Genomic DNA, 18867 nt, shown 5'->3' on the forward strand with positions numbered 1-18867 from the left:
CCTTGTTATAATATTAGCTATTATTATTTTTAATCAATCATATGAACCCTTTTCTTAGAGTAAAGTATCTTCTCTGATTTGGTTTAAAATACAAAGCCTGGGACTTCCCTGGTGGCTCAGTGGTAAAGAATCTGCCTGCCCATGCAAGAGACATAGATTCCATCCCTGGTCCAGGCTGATTCCACATGTCACAGAACTACTAAGCCTGTGCACCACAGCTACTAAGCCTGTGCTCTAGGGCCTTGGAGCCACAACTACTGAAACCTGTGTTCCCTAGAGCTTGTACTCCTCAACAGGAGAAGCCACTTCAGTCAGAAAGCAACTGGAGAGTAGCCCCTGCTCATGGCAAATAGAGAAAAGCCCAAGCAGCAACAAAGACCCAACAGAGCCTAAATAAATAAATAATTTTTTAAAACCTGCAGAGCTCCTCTTAAAAAGGGTACAGCTGGTATTTTCAGTTCTAAACCTGTGTCTCCCCAGGGCAAGTGAAGAAGTAGAGTGTGCTCCTCATTCTTATGCTTCTCATTGTTTGGCCTTTTCTAATCCCTAGGTTTCTCTAACTTTTGATTTACATTGGCATATACATAATTTTCTTAGGAAAGTTTACAGATTCTTAGCAGTTGTTTATTCTGTTTTTTAAAGGGTTAGACCATCTTTTCCCCAAAATCCTAAATTTAAAAAAAACACTAAATTGACCATATCTAGTTTATCCGGAAATATGCAAAAGTTTCTCCATACTTGGTATATACACCCTTTAGAAACTCAAGAGTCAGCTCTTATACTGATGCATATTGCCTCCATCTTAACAGGGCAATAGGTAAGAATTAGGACAGAGAACATTTAAGAAAATCCTTCTCTCTCTGCTTCTCAATCACTTATTTATCCATTCAATCAAAATTTTATTAAGCAGTTATTATATAACAGAATGTTCCAAGTTTCAATCACTCATTTCTTATTTTCTTCCTCTTTACCCTCTGTTGGGCTTCCCTGGTGGCTCAGCTGATAAAGAATCCACCGCAGTACGGGAGACCTGGGTTCGATCCCTGGGTTGGGAAGATCCCCTGGAGAAGGGAACAGCTACCCACTCCAGTATTCTGACCTGGACACAGGTCAGAATTCCATGGGCACAACTGAACTGAGTGACTTTCACTTTCACTTACCCTCTCTTAAAATGACATCTTCAATTATCCCCAAATTCTCTCCTATTACTCATCCATAATAAATTTTCATTCCAGTCACAGAGAAGATCATAAAAATAGCTTAAATGTTGCCTAGAAGTCTTTATTATCTTTTCCAATTTCTCTAAAGACTAAATTTCCATTTGAGAGACTTAGGATGCCTTAGTATAAACATATGTCATGTTTTCTTATACTGTTTTCATTCAGTTAATGTAGGCAGCAGTTACCTAGGGTTTTCACAGCATTTCCTGACAGGCAGCAGGAGACTAATTGAATTTCTTTAAGGTCACAGGGTTCGGCTGATAGAGACTTGACTATGTAATCCATTCCTTCCCCTATATCAGACAAGTGGGTCAAACGAAGTAAGCACATCTTTTTCAGATTTCTCAGACCTTCAGCTGCAAACCAATGGAAAGGAAATGCATTAGGACACGAAGTACATAAAGGCCTTCTTCTTGCATTGTATAAACACAGTCGGTGTCAGAGTCTTTACTGTTCTTGTTATTAAACTTATATTAATAAAAATATTAGAGAAAACAAAAATCTGACCTAGTTTTAAAGCATCTTCTTCATTCATCTTAATATTATCCAGTATGAGCTTCGTAAGGTTCTTCAAATTACCTAAACTGTCAGTCAGACCACCTGCCGAAAGAAAAGGGATTGGTGTTCAGCTGTCATTTACTAGATTTCTGTGACCAATCAAAAGAATTTTGTTCTACCATGGGCAAGAAATGTTCATGAAACTGAAACACAAATATATAGTTTTTGGTCAGAGATGGAAGCACGCCTTCCCAATATAATGGAATTATACTGGAAAGGTAACTGGGAAATCTCCAAACAGGTGAAAATTAAACAACACACTTCTATGCAAGCATCAAATAAGTCTCAAGGAAAATTCGATAATATTTTGAAAAAATATTTTAAAAAACTAAAATATATCAAAATCACAGGTTAACAGTTGCTGAAAGGAAGATTTAGAGCATTGAATACTTATGTTAGAAATAAGGAAAGTTTTCAAATCAGTAACCTAAGCTTACTTAAGAAACGAGACAGAGAAGGGCAACATAAACCCAATGGAAGAAGAAGCAATGCGATAATAAAGGGCAGAAATAAAAAAAAAATTGCAAACAGATAAACAATAGGGGGAAATCAATGGAAATTGAAAGCTGTATCCATGAAAAGGTCAATAAATTTGATAAATTTCTAGCAAGACTGATAAATAAAAAATGAAGAAAAACAAATTACCAATATCAGAAATGAAAAGGAAGATAACAATACAGAAATCACAGATGTTAAAAGAACAGAGAAAAATATGCGTAAACTTGACAACACAAATGTGTGTGTTTTAGTTGCTCAGTCGTGTCTGACTCTTGTGACCTCATGGACTGTAGCCCATCAGGCTCTTCTGTCCATAGGATCTTTACAGATAAAACTACACAATTTCTTTTCTTTAGTTAATTAATTTATTTTAATTGGAGGATAATTTCTTTACAATACTGTGGTGGTTTTTGCCGTCCATCGATATGAATCATCCATGGGTGCACATGTGTCTCCCCATCCTAAAGCTGCCTCCTACCTCCCTCCCCACCTCATCCCAGAGCACCGACTTTGAGTACTCTGCTTCATACATCAAACTTGCATTGAAAATTACACAATTTCTTGAAAGCTCCAAGCTACTAAAATTTATCCAACATTACGTAAATAACCTGAATAGTCCTATGTAACTGAGGACATTGAATTTGTAATTTAAATTTTTCTCAAAAAAGAAAGCTTCAAGCACGGATAATTTAACTTGCAAATTCTACTAAACATTCAAAGAAGAAATAACATCAATTCTATACAATAACTATCAGGAAACAGAAACACAGGCAACACTTCCCAACTCATTTTATGAAGCTACCATTAACCAGCATGAAACAAGACCAAGAAAATAAAACAAAAAAAACTTTGAAGCAATATCACTCATGAACACAGGAGCCAAAATTCTCAACAAAATATTACCAAGGAGTCCAGCCATACATAAAAAGAATATTATACTACCACCAAGTGAGCTTCATACAGGAATGCACGATTGTTTTGATATTTGAAAATCAACCCATGTAATTCACTATATTAACATTCTAGATAAGAAAAATGAAATGATCATATAAATTGATACAGCAAAAATATTTGTCATAATCTAATAATTATTCATGAGAAAAACTTTCAGCCACCTAGGAATAGAAGGAAACTTCCTCAACCTGATAAAAAGCAACTTAAAAAAAAACAAAAAATGACAATTAATGAATGTCATACTTAATAGTGAAAGTCTGAATGCTTTCTCGCTAAGATCAGAAACAAGGGAGGATGTTCACTCTCATCTCTTCTGTTCAACACTATGTACTGCAAGTCATAATCAATGCAATGAGACAAGACAATGAAATAAAAAGTATACAAATTGGAATGGAAGGAATAAAAATATTCTTTTTGGAGGGGACATGAAATAAGTTTATCATAGATACAGAGTACAATATCAACACACACAAAAATCAATTGTATTTCTGCTGCAGGGTCGGGGGGCACTGACTGTGGCAGAGCGAGCATGGGACCTTTGAAGGAGGTCCCCATTATCTTCATTACCTCCAGCATAGTTTGGTCTCAGGTCAAACAACACGGAGGGAACACAGCCCTGCCCATCAACGAAAAATTGGGTTAAAGATTTACTAAGCATGGCCCCGCCTATCATAACAAAATCCAGTTTCCCCCACAGTCAGCCTCTCCCATCAGGAAGCTTCCATAAGCCTCTTATCCTTATCTGTCAGAGGGCAGACAGAATGAAAATCACTATCACAGAAAACTAATCAAACTGATCCCATGGACCACAGCCTTGTCTAACTCAATGAAACTATGAGCCATGCTGTATAGGGCCACCCAATATGGACAGGTCATGGTGGACAGTTCTGACAAAACATGGTCCACTGGAGAAGGGAATGGCAAGCCACTTCAGTACTCTTGCCTCGAGAACCCCATGAACAGTATGAAAAAGCAAAAAGATAGGACGCTGAAAGATGAACTCCCCAGGTCAGTAGATGCCCAATATGCTACTGGAGAAGAGTGGAGAAATAACTCCAGAAAGAATGAAGAGATGGAGCCAAAGCAAAAACAACGCCCAGTTGTGGATGTGACTGGTGATGGAAGTAAAGTCTGATACTGTAAAGAGCAATATTGCATAGGAACCGAGAATGTTAAAAGTCCATGAATCAGGGTAAATTGGAAGCGGTCCAACAGGAGAGGGCAAGAGTAAATATCGAAATTTTAGGAATCAGTGAACTAAAATGGACTGGGATGGGCAAATTTAACTCAGATGACCATTATATCTACCACTGTGGGCAAGAATCCCTTAGAAGAAATGGAGTAGCCATCATAGTCAGCAAAAGAGTCTAAAATGCAGTTCTTGGGTGCAGTCTCAAAAATGACAGAATGATCTCTGTTCATTTCCAAGGCAAACCATTCAATATCACAGTGATCCAAGTCTATGCCCTGACCAGTAATGCTGAAGAAGCTGAAGTTGAACAGTGGTTCTATGAAGACCTACAAGACCTTCTAGAACTAACACCCAAAAAAGATGTCCTTTTCATTATAGGGGACTGGGATGCAAAAGTAGGAAGTTAAGCAACACCTGGAGTAACAGGCAAATTTGGCCTTGGCGTACAGAATGAAGCAGGGCAAAGGCTAATAGAGTTTTGCCAAGAGAACGCACTGGTCATAGTAAACACCCTCTTCCAACAACACAAGAGAAGACTCTACACATGGACATCACCAGATGGCCAATACCAAAATCAGATTGATTATATTCTTTGAAGCCAAAGATGGAGAAGCTCTAAACAGTAAGCAAAAACAAAACTTGGAGCTGACTGTGCCTCAGATCATGAACTCCTTATTGCCAAATTCAGACTTAAATTGAAGAAAGTGGGGAAAACCACTAGACCATTCAGGTATGACCTAAATCAAATCCCTTATGATTATACAGTGGGAGTGACAACTAGATTCAAGGGATTAGATCTGATAGGCAGAGTGCCTGAAGAATTATGGATGGAGGTTGGTGACACTGTACAGGAGGCAGTGATCAAGACCATCCCCAAGAAAAAGAAATGCAAAAAGGCAAAATGGTCGTCTGAGGAGGCCTTACAAATAGTTGAGAAAAGAAGAGAAGCTAAAGGCAAAGGAGAAAAGGAAAGCGATACCCATTTGAATGGAGAGTTCCAAGGAATAGCAAGGAGAGATAAGAAAGAAAGCCATCCTCAGTGATCAATGGAAAGAAATAGAGGAAAACAATAGAATGAAAAAGACTAGAGATCTCTTCAAGAAAATTAGAGATACCAAGGAAACATTTCATGCAAAAATGGGAACAATAAAGGACAGAAATGGTATGGACCTAACAGAAGCAGAAGATATTAAGAAGAGGTGGCAAGAACACACAGAAGAACTGTACAAAAAAGATCTTCACGACCCAGATAATCATGATGGTGTGATCACTCACCTAAAGCCAGACATCCTGGAATGTGAAGTCAAGTGGGCCTTAGGAAGTATCACTAGGAACAAAGCTAGTGGAGGTGATGGAATTCCAGTTCAGCTATTTCAAATCCTAAAAGATGATGCTGTGAAAGTGCTGCACTCAATATGCCAGCAAATTTGGAAAATGCAGCGTGGCCACAGGACTGGAAAAGGTCAGTTTTCATTCCAATCCCAAAGAAGGGCAATGCCAAAGAATGCTCAAACTACCACACAATTGCACTCATCTCACACGCTAGTAAAGTAATGCTCAAAATTCTCCAAGCCAGTCTTCAGCAATACGTGAACTGTGAACTTCCAGATGTTCAAGTGGATTTAGAAAAGTCAGAGGAATGGCAGAGATCAAATTGCCAACATCCATTGGATCATTGAAAAAGCAAGAGAGTTCCTGAAAAACATCTATTTCTGCTTTATTGATTATGTCTAAGCCTTTGGCTGTGTGAATCACAACAAACTGAAAAATTCTGAAAGAGATGGGAATACCAGACCACCTTATCTGCCTCCTGAGAAATCTGTATGCAGGTCAAGAAGCAATAGTTGGAACTGTACATGGAACAACAAACTGGCTCCAAACTGGGAAAGGAGTATGTCAAGGCTGTATATTGTCACCCTGTTTATTTAACTTACATGCAGAGTACATCATGTGAAATGCCAGACTGGATGAAGCACAAGCTGGAATCAAGATGCCAGGAGAAATATCAATAACCTCAGATATGCAGATGACACCACCCTTATGGCAGAAAGTGAAGAATAACTAAAGAGCCTCCTAATGAAAGAGGAGAGCAAAAAAGTTGGCTTAAAACTCAACATTCAGAAAACAAAGATCTTGGCATCAGGTCCCATCACTTCATGGCAAATGGATGGGGAAACAGTGGAAACAGTGACAAACTTTATTTTGGGGGGGTCTAAAATCAATGCAAATGGTGACTGTAGCCATGAAATTAAAAGATGCTTGCTCCTTGGAAGAAAAGCTATGACCAACCTAGACAGCATATTAAAGAGCAGAGACATAACTTTGCCAACAAAGATCCATCTAGTGAAAGCTTTGGTTTTTCCAGTAGTCATGTATGGATGTGAGAGTTGGACTATAAAGAAAGGTGAGCGCTGAAGAATTGATGCTTTTGAACCGTGGTGTTGGATAAGACTCTTGAAAGTCCCTTGGACTGCAAGGAGATCCAACCAGTCCATCCTAAAGGAGACCAGTCCTGGGTGTTCATTGGAAGGACTGATGCTGAAACAGAAGCTTCCATACCGTGGCCACCTGATGTGAAGAGCTGACTCATTTGAAAAGAACCTGATGCTGGAAAAGATTGAAGGTAGGAGGAGATGGGGATGATAGAGGATGAGATGGTTGGATAGCATCACTGACTCAATGGACATGGGTTTGAGCAAGCTTTGGGAGTTGGTGATGGACAGGGAAGCCTGCTGTGCTACAGTCCATGGGATCGCAAATAGCTGGACACGAATGAGCGACTGAACTGAACTGAATTTCTCTAGTAGCAATAAATAATTGGTAACCAGATTTTTTAAAGATATTTATTTATTTATATTGGCTTCACCAGGTCTTAGTTGCAGCACAAGGGATCTTGATCTTCATTGCAGCCTAGTTGTGGCACTTGGGATCTAGTTCCATGACCTGGGATTGAACCCAGGCCCCTTGCATTGGGAGCAAGAGATCTTAGTCACTGGACTGCCAGGGAAATCCCAGTAACCAGATTTTTTAAAATACCATTTACGACAGCTCCAAAAGAATGTAAAAGGTATAAATCTAATAAAACATATACAGGATCAACATGATGAAAAGTTCAAAATAATGAAAAAAAATTAAGAAAAATCTAAATAAATAGAAAGAGGAACCATGGTCATAGGTTGAAATAGTCAACATAAAAATTATGTCAGTTCTCTCTAAATTAGTCTATGCATGTGTGTGCCAAGTTACCTCAGTCATATCTGACTCTTCATGAAGCTATGGACTGTAGCCCTCTAAGCTCCTCTGTCCATGGAATTCTCCAGGTAAAAAGACTAAAGTGGGTTCCATGCCCTCCTCCAGGGGGTCTTCTGGATCCAAGGATCGAACCAGTGTCTCTTTACGTCTCCTGTATTGACAGGCATGTTCTTTACCACTTGTCCCACGTGGAGAGCCCCAAATTAGTCTGTAGATCAATGTAATTCCAACCAAGATCTCAGGAAGAATTTTTGACAATATAAATGTGATTCTTTGGAATTCACTGCTGATCTAGTGGTTAGAACTCTGTGTTTTCACTACCGAGGGCTCAGATTCAGTCCCTGGTTGAGGAACTAAGATCCCAAGAACCCACAGGCTATGAGGCCTAGCCAAAAAAAAAAAAAAAAAGTGATTCTAAAAATTTATATGGAAGAACAAAGGAACTGGAATATTTTGTAATTTTTTAGAAAAATAAAAAGTAATTTGAAGAAATAATACTACCCAATTTTGTGACTTACTATAAACAAAAGTTACTAAGACAATGGAGTATTGACAAAAAATAGGCATGGATATTGGCACATGAAAGATCAATTGAAAATAGTATTCAGAATTATACCCATACAACTATAGCCAAATAATCTGGGCAAAGATTAAAAGGTTATTCAAACATGATAGAATTGTCATTTCAATAAACAGTATAACTGGATATCCATAGGGAAGAAAAATGAACCTTGATCTAAACTTAACAGTTTATACAAATGTTAACTCAAAATGCATCACAGATCTAAATGTAAAATGTAAAGCTTCAAAAGAAAATATGGAAAAAATCATGTTGACCTGGGGTTATGCAAAGTGTTCTTAGACATGCCACCAAAAGCATGATTCACAAAGAGAAAAAGTGGACTGCAATAAAACTTTTGTCCTATGAAAGGCACTTTTAAAGAATGAAAAGACTACAGATTGGAGAAAATATTTTCAAATCACTTATCTGACAAAGGACTTGTATGCAGAATGTATTAAAAAAAAAACACTTAAAATGCAACACTAAGAAAACAAATTAACCCAATTAAGAATGAGTAAAAACTTGAACAGACATTTCATTAAGTTGGCAAATAAGCGCATGAAAAATTTTCAACTTTTATCAGCCAACTCTGATGAGATAACACTATGCATAGAGTTCTAGTTTCTCCATATCCTCAGCAGCACTTGGTATTGTTGTTTCCTTTTTTTTTTTTAATTATAAAATGAAACAAAAGAGAAAAATAGGAAGAATACTAAGTGCTAGTGAGAATGCAGAACAACTAAAATTCTTATGTATTGCTATTGAAAATGTAAAAGGTACAGAGTGGAAAATAGCTGGGAAGTTTCTTCAAAAGTTAAACAAGCACTTGTCATATGGCTCAGCAGTTCCAGCACTAGGTATTTACCCAAGTGAATTGAAAGCTTATTTTTACATAAAAACTTGCATAATAATGTTTATAGTAGCTTTACTTATAATTGCCCAAGCTGAAAATAACCTACATGCTCTTCAGTACTGACTAGATCATAGCTGTAAGAAAAAATAAGTGCTGATTACACACTCAAATGTCAGAGAGGATGAGGGAGATGATGTTATTACAAGAAGTAGAATAGGTGACCTCTGTGTCTTACTGGAGATTATGTGTCTTGTCCAAAGAGCATAGGATCAGATCATGAGGCTCTAGCCAGCTGAAACCAAGTGCAATTGTCAAGTCTGTAATTTTAAAGAGAAATGAGAATCCTGTATTTTCATATGACATCTCCCAACTTCAAAATGGTGACAGCTCCTTCAAGGAAAAGAATCATTGTGAGGGGAGAGGGAAAGGAAGGAGACTTTTCGTTATAGATTATTTTATAATTTGGACCACGTGAATATCTTACTAAAAAAATAAATTTAAAATATTAAGAACAAAATATTGGCTAGCATTAAAAAGGAAATTTTTAATTATATGTAGATCAAATTCAGCCTGTAGGTGACCAGTTTGCCAAATTGGCACAAAGGAATTGCCATCAAGAGGAGACAATAAGCCTTCTAACACAGAAGGTAGTCTAATAGTCTGAGTAACTATCCAGAACCTTATAGAAGGGATTCTTGTATTAAGTAGAAGGTTGCAAAGCTTATCTGTACAAAAGATTCTAGGTTCTCAAGATGATAGAAAATGTCCTCTACATGGTGACAAGTGAGGCAGAGCCAAAAGGAAAATCATTTGTGGATGAAAACCAATCACAGATTACAGTCACATAAAGCAAGGCTCCTGTCGACCCGTAACTACAGAGAACTCGGCAGCCCTTGCTCTGGTCAACAGGAGGGATCTACACAGGTGTGGCTGGTCTACACAGGTAAGGGTCTACACAGGTAACCCTCACCTTTAGTGTTATTTTGAATTTGGGGAAAACTCCCCTTTACCCAGAAAGATTTACCCTGTATGTATTGTGTCTGATGTCTCGAATTTCTTCATGTTAGGCAAAACCTGTTCCCAAAATTTTCTTTCAAAATGAATGATGCTTGGGGTGGAGGTGGGACTGGGTATATGCTGACACGACTGGCCACTAGCTTCTGCAGGTGATCATTTAATGGGTGGTTTTCCTCACAGACTTCAAAGAAGGACAGGTGCTACTTGGTAGGAAAGCAGTGAGTGTTGGGATGAGACAGAGATGCTGACAAGATGGAGGGTTCACAGAAAACAACCTTAACCTACTGTATACAAACACACGCACACACACGCCTACATACACACACACACTCACACACCACCGTACACACTGCCGCATAGCTATGCAGTCAGACTATAGGGCTTCAGTTCTGGGAATCCACCCTAGGGCCTCCCGACCTGACAGCCTTCCCCCAGCAAGGAACTCTCTCCCAAGCCCTCCCACTTCCCTTCTAAGTCCTGACTCCTGGTCGAAACTATTGGAAAATTTCAAGCAAAACAAATGATAGCTAATATTTCTGCAATAAATAACCAGGTTGGATTATAGCTTAAGCTGCTGGTGTTCATAATACCTGGTGGCCGTTGAATCTGTAGGTCATGAATACCCAAGGTCTGCAGGTTTGTCACAGATGTGATACGCTGCTCGTCTTCTAGGGTGAGGGGACTGGCTTCCACTATGAGGGAATGAATGGTCTTACAGGTGGTGAGGACTGAACTGAGGCTTCCAGCCATTCCAACACATCTCTTAATGTGCAACCTGAGGCTTGTAGCTGAGCTGAATATTTTCTCCAGATATTTGATATCTTTCTTACTCAACTTGCAGAAATCCCGGAGTGTGACTTCCAAGGTCTTGAACTCCTGCTTCCCGTTGAAGAACAAAGACACAGCCCTGCTGGGAATGTAGGTTCCTGAGAACTCTTGATCCTGGGTCCTGCTTATGTCTTCTGTGGTTTTGTCCCACGAAGCCACAGCCCCTCCATAGAAGTCCAGTTTAACGAAGTCCAGAGCACTTGCACAGTTAGGCAAATCTTCAAAGAAGTCAAATAAGTAGTCAGGGATATTCTCTGAGTTGATATATAAGCTTTTACCACGAAAGAAACCTTCAAATTCTTTGCTCAGGCTAGATGTGGATATACTCTCATGGAATAAGTTGATTCCACACTCTGTAAAGGAATTGATGTTTATGGCTTTCAGAATTTCTTGCACAGTGGTGCTTTTCGTATTTTGCATGGATTCCTGCCTCCAGAGAGGCCTCTTGGTGACGGAAAGTCCAAGGAGACTGCCATGTTGATACACTGCTGACAAGTGTTTCAGAACAGCCCGGGTGGCTTCGGCAGAGGAGCCACACGTGTACAGGAGCAGGTTGCTGTACTTGGATGTAATGTCTGAAATGGAAACCATTTTCTGCAGGTGACCATTCCCCTTGGTCACCTCCGCTGGTTCTCCAGATGTCAGTAAACTGCTGAGTCTGCGTCCTGCGGTGTACTCCTGGAATGACTGATGAAAGAATTTATACTTTGGCTTGAACCGTTGAGCTGTGTATTTACAGAGGAGTCCTGTTGTCAGCAGGACATCCTCGTTCACATTGGACAAGTCATCTGGTTCGAAATCAAACCTGCGGGAGAATACACCCTCCAGAGCTAGGTCTCCACAGTGGTCCAAGCTCTGAGTGACTTCACTTGGAGCCAGCCCTTTACGTTTATGCCTGTTTTTATTTATTAGCAGATCATAGAAGGCACAGAACAGCGTGGTTTGTGTGTGAGAGTGGAACTCACTTTTTCCCATCTGAATTGCACAAGTGATGACCACAAACAGAGGGGTCTTCATCAGATTCCTCAGGCACCTGGATTTCTGAATTTGGAGCAACAAGCCTTCAGCGAACTCCTTTCTCAGCACTTCCTGGATGAGAGTCTGGGCACTGCTCTCAGTCATATCCCCCACCTCGGCAACCAGTGCCCCAAACTGCCGGATGTACCTCAGGCTCTCTGTGGTGGTGGTGACGATAACCATATTCTTGAAGCGGTGGTTTTCCTTTATCAGGGCTTCAATTTCTGGGCAGTTCTGGGCCTTGAATTCATTATAGCCATCAAGGAGAAAAAGAACCCTCTGCCGTAACTTCAGCAGCCTGGCCATGAAAGTCTGCTTACTGATCACATCAGGTATATCCAGGAGTTGGTCACACAGGGTTTTGAAGAGTCCACCCTGGACCCTGCTCAGATGAAGAAAGAAGACTAATTTGAACTTGGTGAGAGCCTGGCACTCTCCTGAGGCCCAGAGCATGGCGATGCGCTGCAGCAGAGTGGACTTCCCTTTGCCTGATTCCCCTTCGATGATGCAGGGGCTCTGAAGAGTGTCCAGCAGGCCACTCAGTGTCAGCTGCTCCAGGCGGTGATGGTGTTGGTCCTTCTTCCATAGCACCGGTTCTGTGAAGGTGCTTTTCAAATTAAACATGATGTCAATATCTTCACCCAGGGGATAGAAGTTGAGAAAAGATGGGCTCTGATAGAAGTACTTTAATTTCTTAGCAAAATCATCTAAGTCTTCTTCTGACATCTGATGAAAAAGACCTGTTAGAGAAGAGGTGAGGTTAAAGAGGACCCAGTTCTGTGTTTCCCCAGAACTTAGTGTTCAGGAGGAGGAAGGAGGGCTGGTGCTGAGAATCTGACTTTAATTTCCTTCCCCAGTTCCGAACTGGCAGAAAGGGTTCCAGACATTTACTCCTGCTTTTCCCTGTTACCCCTTACCTTCATTCCCCTTCTGTTTCTTCCTTTCCACCACCAGACTTTGTAGCAGCTGTTTGGAAAGGAGACGAGCCAGTGTTTGGGATAAGGAAAGTGCATGAGACTAGTGGGGAAATGGCTTAGAATGATGGTCTGGGGTGATGCTCAGCAAATCAAGAGTTAACCTTGATTAATATTTCATGAAAAGCGGAATCATGCTTCTTTAGTCACTCAGGCTCTCTTTAGCATGGTGCTTGGATCAGAGTAGGTAGTCACGGGGCCACTTGTCCAAAGATGGTCCTCATCAGATTGAGGAGTATTGAAAACTACTATTGCATTGACTTCCCTTTTTTAGGGGTGGGGGGCACTTGGCATGACGGATCTTAGTTCCCTGACCAGGGATCGAACCTGTGCCCCTTGCAGTGGAAGTGTGAGGTCTTAACCACTGAACTGCCAGGTGAGTCCCTGCATTGACTACTTAAGTACCTTCATTATCCAGTTTGATTCTGAAGTCAGACTATGCTAAATCGTTTATTCCCTGACCTTGGGAGTTTCCTATTTGGCTTCACCATCAAGTAATCTAGTGGGAGTGTTTTTCCTGAGAGTGTCTGAGCTTTTCCTGAATGTGACCAAAGCTCACAGCCCAGGAATTTGAAAAGGGAGGAGAGCAGAGGCTCTGTGGTGGGGATTATGGATCTTCTTCATGGTTTATTCTGTTTGTAGAACATATAAAAGCAAACTGATACTTACTTAGTCCATGCAATTCCTGAAACAGAGGATAGTTCCACTTTTCAAGGGATTTAAGAAAGAGGTTACAGGCTTCTGAACCCTTCTTCAAAATCATGTGAATGACCGCTCTTGCAGCATCCTGCTCAAACTTCTCGCAGCAAATGACATCTACTTCTTCGTAATTCATAACATTCCATACAAATAGCTCATCCAAAATTTGCTTTATCACAGTCATTCCCATCCTTTGAATGAGAACTTGACTGTTCTCCTTTATGAAATTCACTGAGGGAGTGAGGGGAAATATACATATTTATTCATTTATACAAAATATGTATACTAGCATCATGTTGCCAGAGCATTAGTGTTATTCATCCCCCTACCACCACCTTCTTTGGACCTATCTTGAATTATGGGGATGCTGAATGCTTGAATTCCAGGCCTTCAAGAAGAGCTCTGTAAAGCCCCTCATTCTTAACATCAGAGTCCTTGGTGAACAAGATGTTTTATTCTCTGATAACAAAGTAAAGTGAGTAATCTTGTCCTCACTGTACAAGAGTCAGGTCAGAGGGGTAAGATGTTGGGATTTCAAACAAGGAAACTAGCATACAGTCTGCCAGTTGCTACCATCTGTGTAACCCTGAGAAAGTGAAAGCGTTAGTTGCTCAGTCAAGTCTGACTCTTTGTGACCCCATGGACTGTAGCCGGTCAGGCTCCTCTGTCCATGGAATTCTCCAGTCAAGAATACTGGAGTGGGTAGTCATTTCCTTCTCCAGGGAATCTTCCCAACCCAGGAGTCAAACCCAGGTATCCTGCGTTGGCAGACAGATTCTTTACCATCTGAGCCAGCAGGGCAGCCTTGGCAAGTTGCTAAGCCTCTTCCGGCTTCAGTGCTGCACTGCTAACTGTTGAAAACACTGCCTCTCTGAGGGTAAAGGCCCAGATCCATAGTACCTACCAACGTGCACATTATAAATATTTCCACTGTGGCCAATTTCAAGCTAACAGTGTATGTCAGCTGGCTAGCATAAAGCATAAACATTCAGCAATCAGGTCTCATAAAACAGTAAGAACCAGCTCCAGTATACCATTGGTTCCTTATCTGTACAATGGAGTTGAGAAGTTACTTATGAAGTTGTAATGAGAATTCATGTATAGTATTTCATAGAAAGTAATAGCTCAATAAATGTTAGCTACTATTGTTAGCCATTATTCTGTTGCCATCACTCAAAGGAGTAGCGCATTTCATCTGTGGTGAAATTTGGTGTTTTCTGAAGAGTATCACTGCAAAACGCTCATCTCTCGTGGTGAGGTTCCCTGGAAAAGCTGTCTCATGTCTGACTTGCCAAGATCTAACTCTCCCAGGCAGTCCCTGCCAGCTCTGAGAAATGTCTCTCTGGTGTCGTACTCTCAGACATTGTCTGCATTACTTTTCTCCCGGGCTAGGCTGCTCCTGCTTTTCATATCTTTCTTGACAGATCCAAGTGGATATCTGCTCCCAAAGACCCCAAGGACTCTCAGATCTGAACTGCATCGTCAGGCGCTCAGACCCCCAGAGTCCCATCCCAGGTCCTCCTTGTCTCTGTCGCTGATCACTACTGCTAACCTCAGCTGGAATGTCGCCACATCTTCTGAGATGATACACATGTTCTATATTGAGCAGTTGAAATGTGGCTCGCATGACTGTGTGACTGTGTGACTGAATTATAATTTTATTTAATCTTTGTTTATTTAAATTCACATTTTAAATAGACACATATGGCTACTTGCTACTATCTACATTGGACAGCGTACTCTAGACCTGGTCATCAGGGTGGAAAGAGTTACATCTTTGTTGTCACTTAGATCTGCACCCTGTTTCTTCACAATAATCTTGACAGACCTCTGTGCTGTCTTACCAGGAGGGTAAGCCTGAGCAGGTGATGGCAGGGGACCAATGTTTTAAAACCATCACTCTTTGTGGCTTATCTGTGGTTCTGCCATTTATCACTGGCCACCATATTTATAACTGAATTCTCAAAATCACAGAAGAATATATGATGGGAATTCCATATATAACTGATCAAAGGGAGGCATAAATTGATTTTTCTATTCAATACCACCCATATTTGAAAGCACACTGTGTAATCAGGCAGATTTGATTTCTAGTATACTTACTTTTTCTGAATAAAAACTTCCCAGCTTTCTGTATCTCAAAAGACAGTATTATTTCCAAAGGGAGAAATCAAATATGACTCCAATATTATCCTCTTCTTTCTGTAAAATGGCTCCTCATTCTGTAAAACTAACAAGACAGAAACTATCAGGAAGCAACCATTGTCACTTTCCTTTTCTTTTTTTCCACACCAAGAAGAACACAGATTACATAATGTTTGACATCTGTTTTTCTCATTTGCTGAAGTTTTTGAGACCTTCCTGTACCAGTTAAGTATTAAACTGCTTCATTTTTTTTTTAAGATTTTTTTTATTTGGACCATTTTTATAGTCTTTACTGAATTTGTTACAACATCATTTCTGTTTTATGTTTTGGTTCCTTGGCCATGAGGCATATGGGGTCTTAACTCCCTGACCAGGGGTTGAACCCATACTCCCTGCACTGGAAGGCAAATCTTAACCACTGGATCACCAGGGGCGTCCCCAGACGGCCTCGTTTTAAAAATCAATCTCATTGACGTATACTTCACACACAATAAAATACAAGGAACTTTCACAAATGTATACACCAAAGTTAATTTTTCCCCAGTCAAGATTTAGAAAATTCCCATCAGTGCAGAAAGTTCCCTTGTGCCTTTTTATAGTCCCCATCAAAGCAATCACTGATCTGATTTCTTTAACTATAAATTACTTCTGCCTGTTCTAGCACATGTGTGTGTGTGTAGTGGGAATTCCTAATAACGTACTTTCACAGCCTTGAGAAATTTCACAGAAATAGCACCTGGAAAAACAGCGTATATTAAGAAACTGTGTTAATGATTATCTTTCATGTTTTTCTTAGAATAATCGCCTTGTTACATATCCCAAGACCAGACCCAGAAGGGAATATGACTGGGATTATGAAAGCATGGACCTTGGAACACCGGGTCAGCATCAGGCATGAATGCTGCCTACACAACTTGCTAAGTGTTCCCAAGACTAGCCCAGAAGGGAAAGGCCTGGGGTAAAAACAAGGAGATCTGGGCTATGCCAGTGTAGTGTCTTGAGAAAGATAAGATCTAAGAAAGTCTTGTAATCTGCAATTAGGAGTAAAATCTGGACTCAGAGTGGACTCTACACCTCAGTCCAGTAGAGGCTGCAGGTCCCTTGGCCCATTGCTCCAGATTTCGTGTTCTGTCTTCATTCTCATCGCTTGCTACCGGACCATTAGGGCAACATGTGTGCTCAGTTGTGTCCAATTTTTTGCGACCCTGTGGGCTGTAGCCCACCGATATCCTCTGTCTGTCGGATTTTCCAGGCAAGAATACTAGGATGGGTGGCCATTTCCTCCTCCAGGGGACCTTCCCGACCCAAGGTTGGAACCCACTTCTCCTGAGTCTCCTGCATTGGCAGGCAGATTCTTTTGCCACTGAGCCACCTGGGAACCCCCTGCCTGTTCTAGAAGTTCATGTAAATGGACAGTTGTAGTGTTACTCTTGTGTCTGGCTCCTTTCACTTACTATTGTGCTGTTAAAATTTGCCTCATTGTTTACAGGTGTTGATAGTTCAGTCCTTTTTAAATGGCTGAGCGGTATTTCACTGTTGGAAAAGATCTATTTACCTATTAGTTCAGTTGATAGACATTTGGTTCGTTTCCAGTTTTTGGCTGTCATGAATGAAGCTTCTGTGAACATTCATGGACAAGTATCTTTACAGACACATGTTTCTATTTCCATAAACTACGGAAAATAAAAAATATGATTAGTACAGTGGTTTGCCTTTTATTCCTCTGCATCTTTTGAAGAGCAAAACATTTTTATTTTTATGAAGACCAACTTACTAATTTTTTCTTCTTTGATTTATGCTTTTTGTGTCCTATCAACAAAATCATTCTCATCCTGAGCTACAAAGATTTTCACCTATTTTCTTCTAGAGGTTTTGTCAGTTTAGATCTTATTTAGGTCCTATTTATTTGTTTGTCTGCTTATTTTTGGCTGCATTGGGTCTTCGCTGCTGCACCTGGGTGTTCCCTCATTTTAACAAGTGGCGGCTGCTCTCTGGTTGTGATCCGTGGGCTTCTTGGTGCAGTGACTTCTGTTTCTGGGGCACATGGGCTCCAGAGCTTGGGGGTTCAGTAGTTGTGGTGCATGGGCTTCAGTGCTCCGCAGCATGTGTGATTTTATTTCCTGGACCAGGGATTGAACCTGTGTCCCCTACACTGGCAGACAGACTCTTAACTGCTAGACCACCAGGGAAATCCCCATTGATCCCCTGTGAGATAATTTTCTTGGTTATGATGTGAGATAAGGAGTTGAGTTTCACTTTTTTCCCATAGGGATATACAGTGTTTCCATCATGATTGGTTGAGAATATCTTTTACCCATTGAATTTGTGAATCTATTTCTGGACTCTATTCTGTTCCACTGGTTTATGTCTGTTCTTATGCCAATATCACACTGTCTTGATGACTGTATCCTTATAGTAAGTGTTGAAAAAAGGTAGTGTAAACTCTTCAATTATTTTCTTTTTGAGAATTGTTTGCATTCCCATATTAATTTTATTTTGTTTTATTTTATTTTTACCATGACAAGTTAGGGCAGTTTATTACATAGCAAAAGCAATCAGAACAGAGAAACAGGAAATGATGGCGAACATTAATAGTAATGCAGCTTCTAAATCACCTAAGTCCTAGAATCAAACCTCCTGTTTTCCAAGTTGTGGATGCTACAGGGTGTCACAGTTCAACCCTTCTGCCTACACTTAAAGAGTTCCCTCTCTTCAGAGCCTGGTTTATTTCAGTTCTCTGCTGTTTCCTGTATAACTTCTAGATCAGGAAAGTGTGAATAAACTTTATATAAACACTTAAAATTTATTTCCTGGAAGCTCACCAGACCAGACTTGTGAATCCTCCCTAGTCTGCATAGTAGAAAACAAGTTATATAATTTCTGTTTCTCAGGGCAGAAAGGGCTATGCAAGACACAGAACACTGGGACTGATGCCAGAAACCTGGAATCATATTTTATTTATTTATTTTTAAATATTATAATTTTATTGGAGTATAGTTTATTTTCAATGTTGTGTTTCAGGTCTACAGCTAAGTGATTCAGTTATACATATACACATATTCATTCTTTTTTAGATTCTTTTCTCATACAAGTTATCG

At 40.1% G+C, this 18867-nt stretch overlaps 1 protein-coding gene across 2 annotated transcripts in view; it reads right to left on the reverse strand.

The window, feature by feature from the left end:
• The window catches only part of NLRC4 (NLR family CARD domain containing 4), a 44961-nt gene that overhangs the window by 18696 nt on the left and 7398 nt on the right, over positions 1–18867 (reverse strand). The window contains exons 2-6 of one of the 2 annotated variants that reach the window (XM_043468273.1): positions 15728–15854; positions 13595–13855; positions 10697–12691; positions 1728–1820; positions 1406–1576 (exon numbers count right to left, since the gene is read on the reverse strand). In XM_043468273.1, the coding sequence (XP_043324208.1) occupies positions 1406–1576; positions 1728–1820; positions 10697–12691; positions 13595–13855; position 15728 (2521 nt within the window). In that variant the 5' untranslated portion in view covers positions 15729–15854. The remainder of the gene's footprint in view (positions 1–1405; positions 1577–1727; positions 1821–10696; positions 12692–13594; positions 13856–15727; positions 15855–18867) is intronic. The other variant, XM_043468274.1, reaches the window with a different exon arrangement.

Source organism: Cervus canadensis, chromosome 5 (genome assembly GCF_019320065.1).
Source record: "Cervus canadensis isolate Bull #8, Minnesota chromosome 5, ASM1932006v1, whole genome shotgun sequence".
Taxonomy (NCBI): Eukaryota; Metazoa; Chordata; class Mammalia; order Artiodactyla; family Cervidae; genus Cervus; species Cervus canadensis.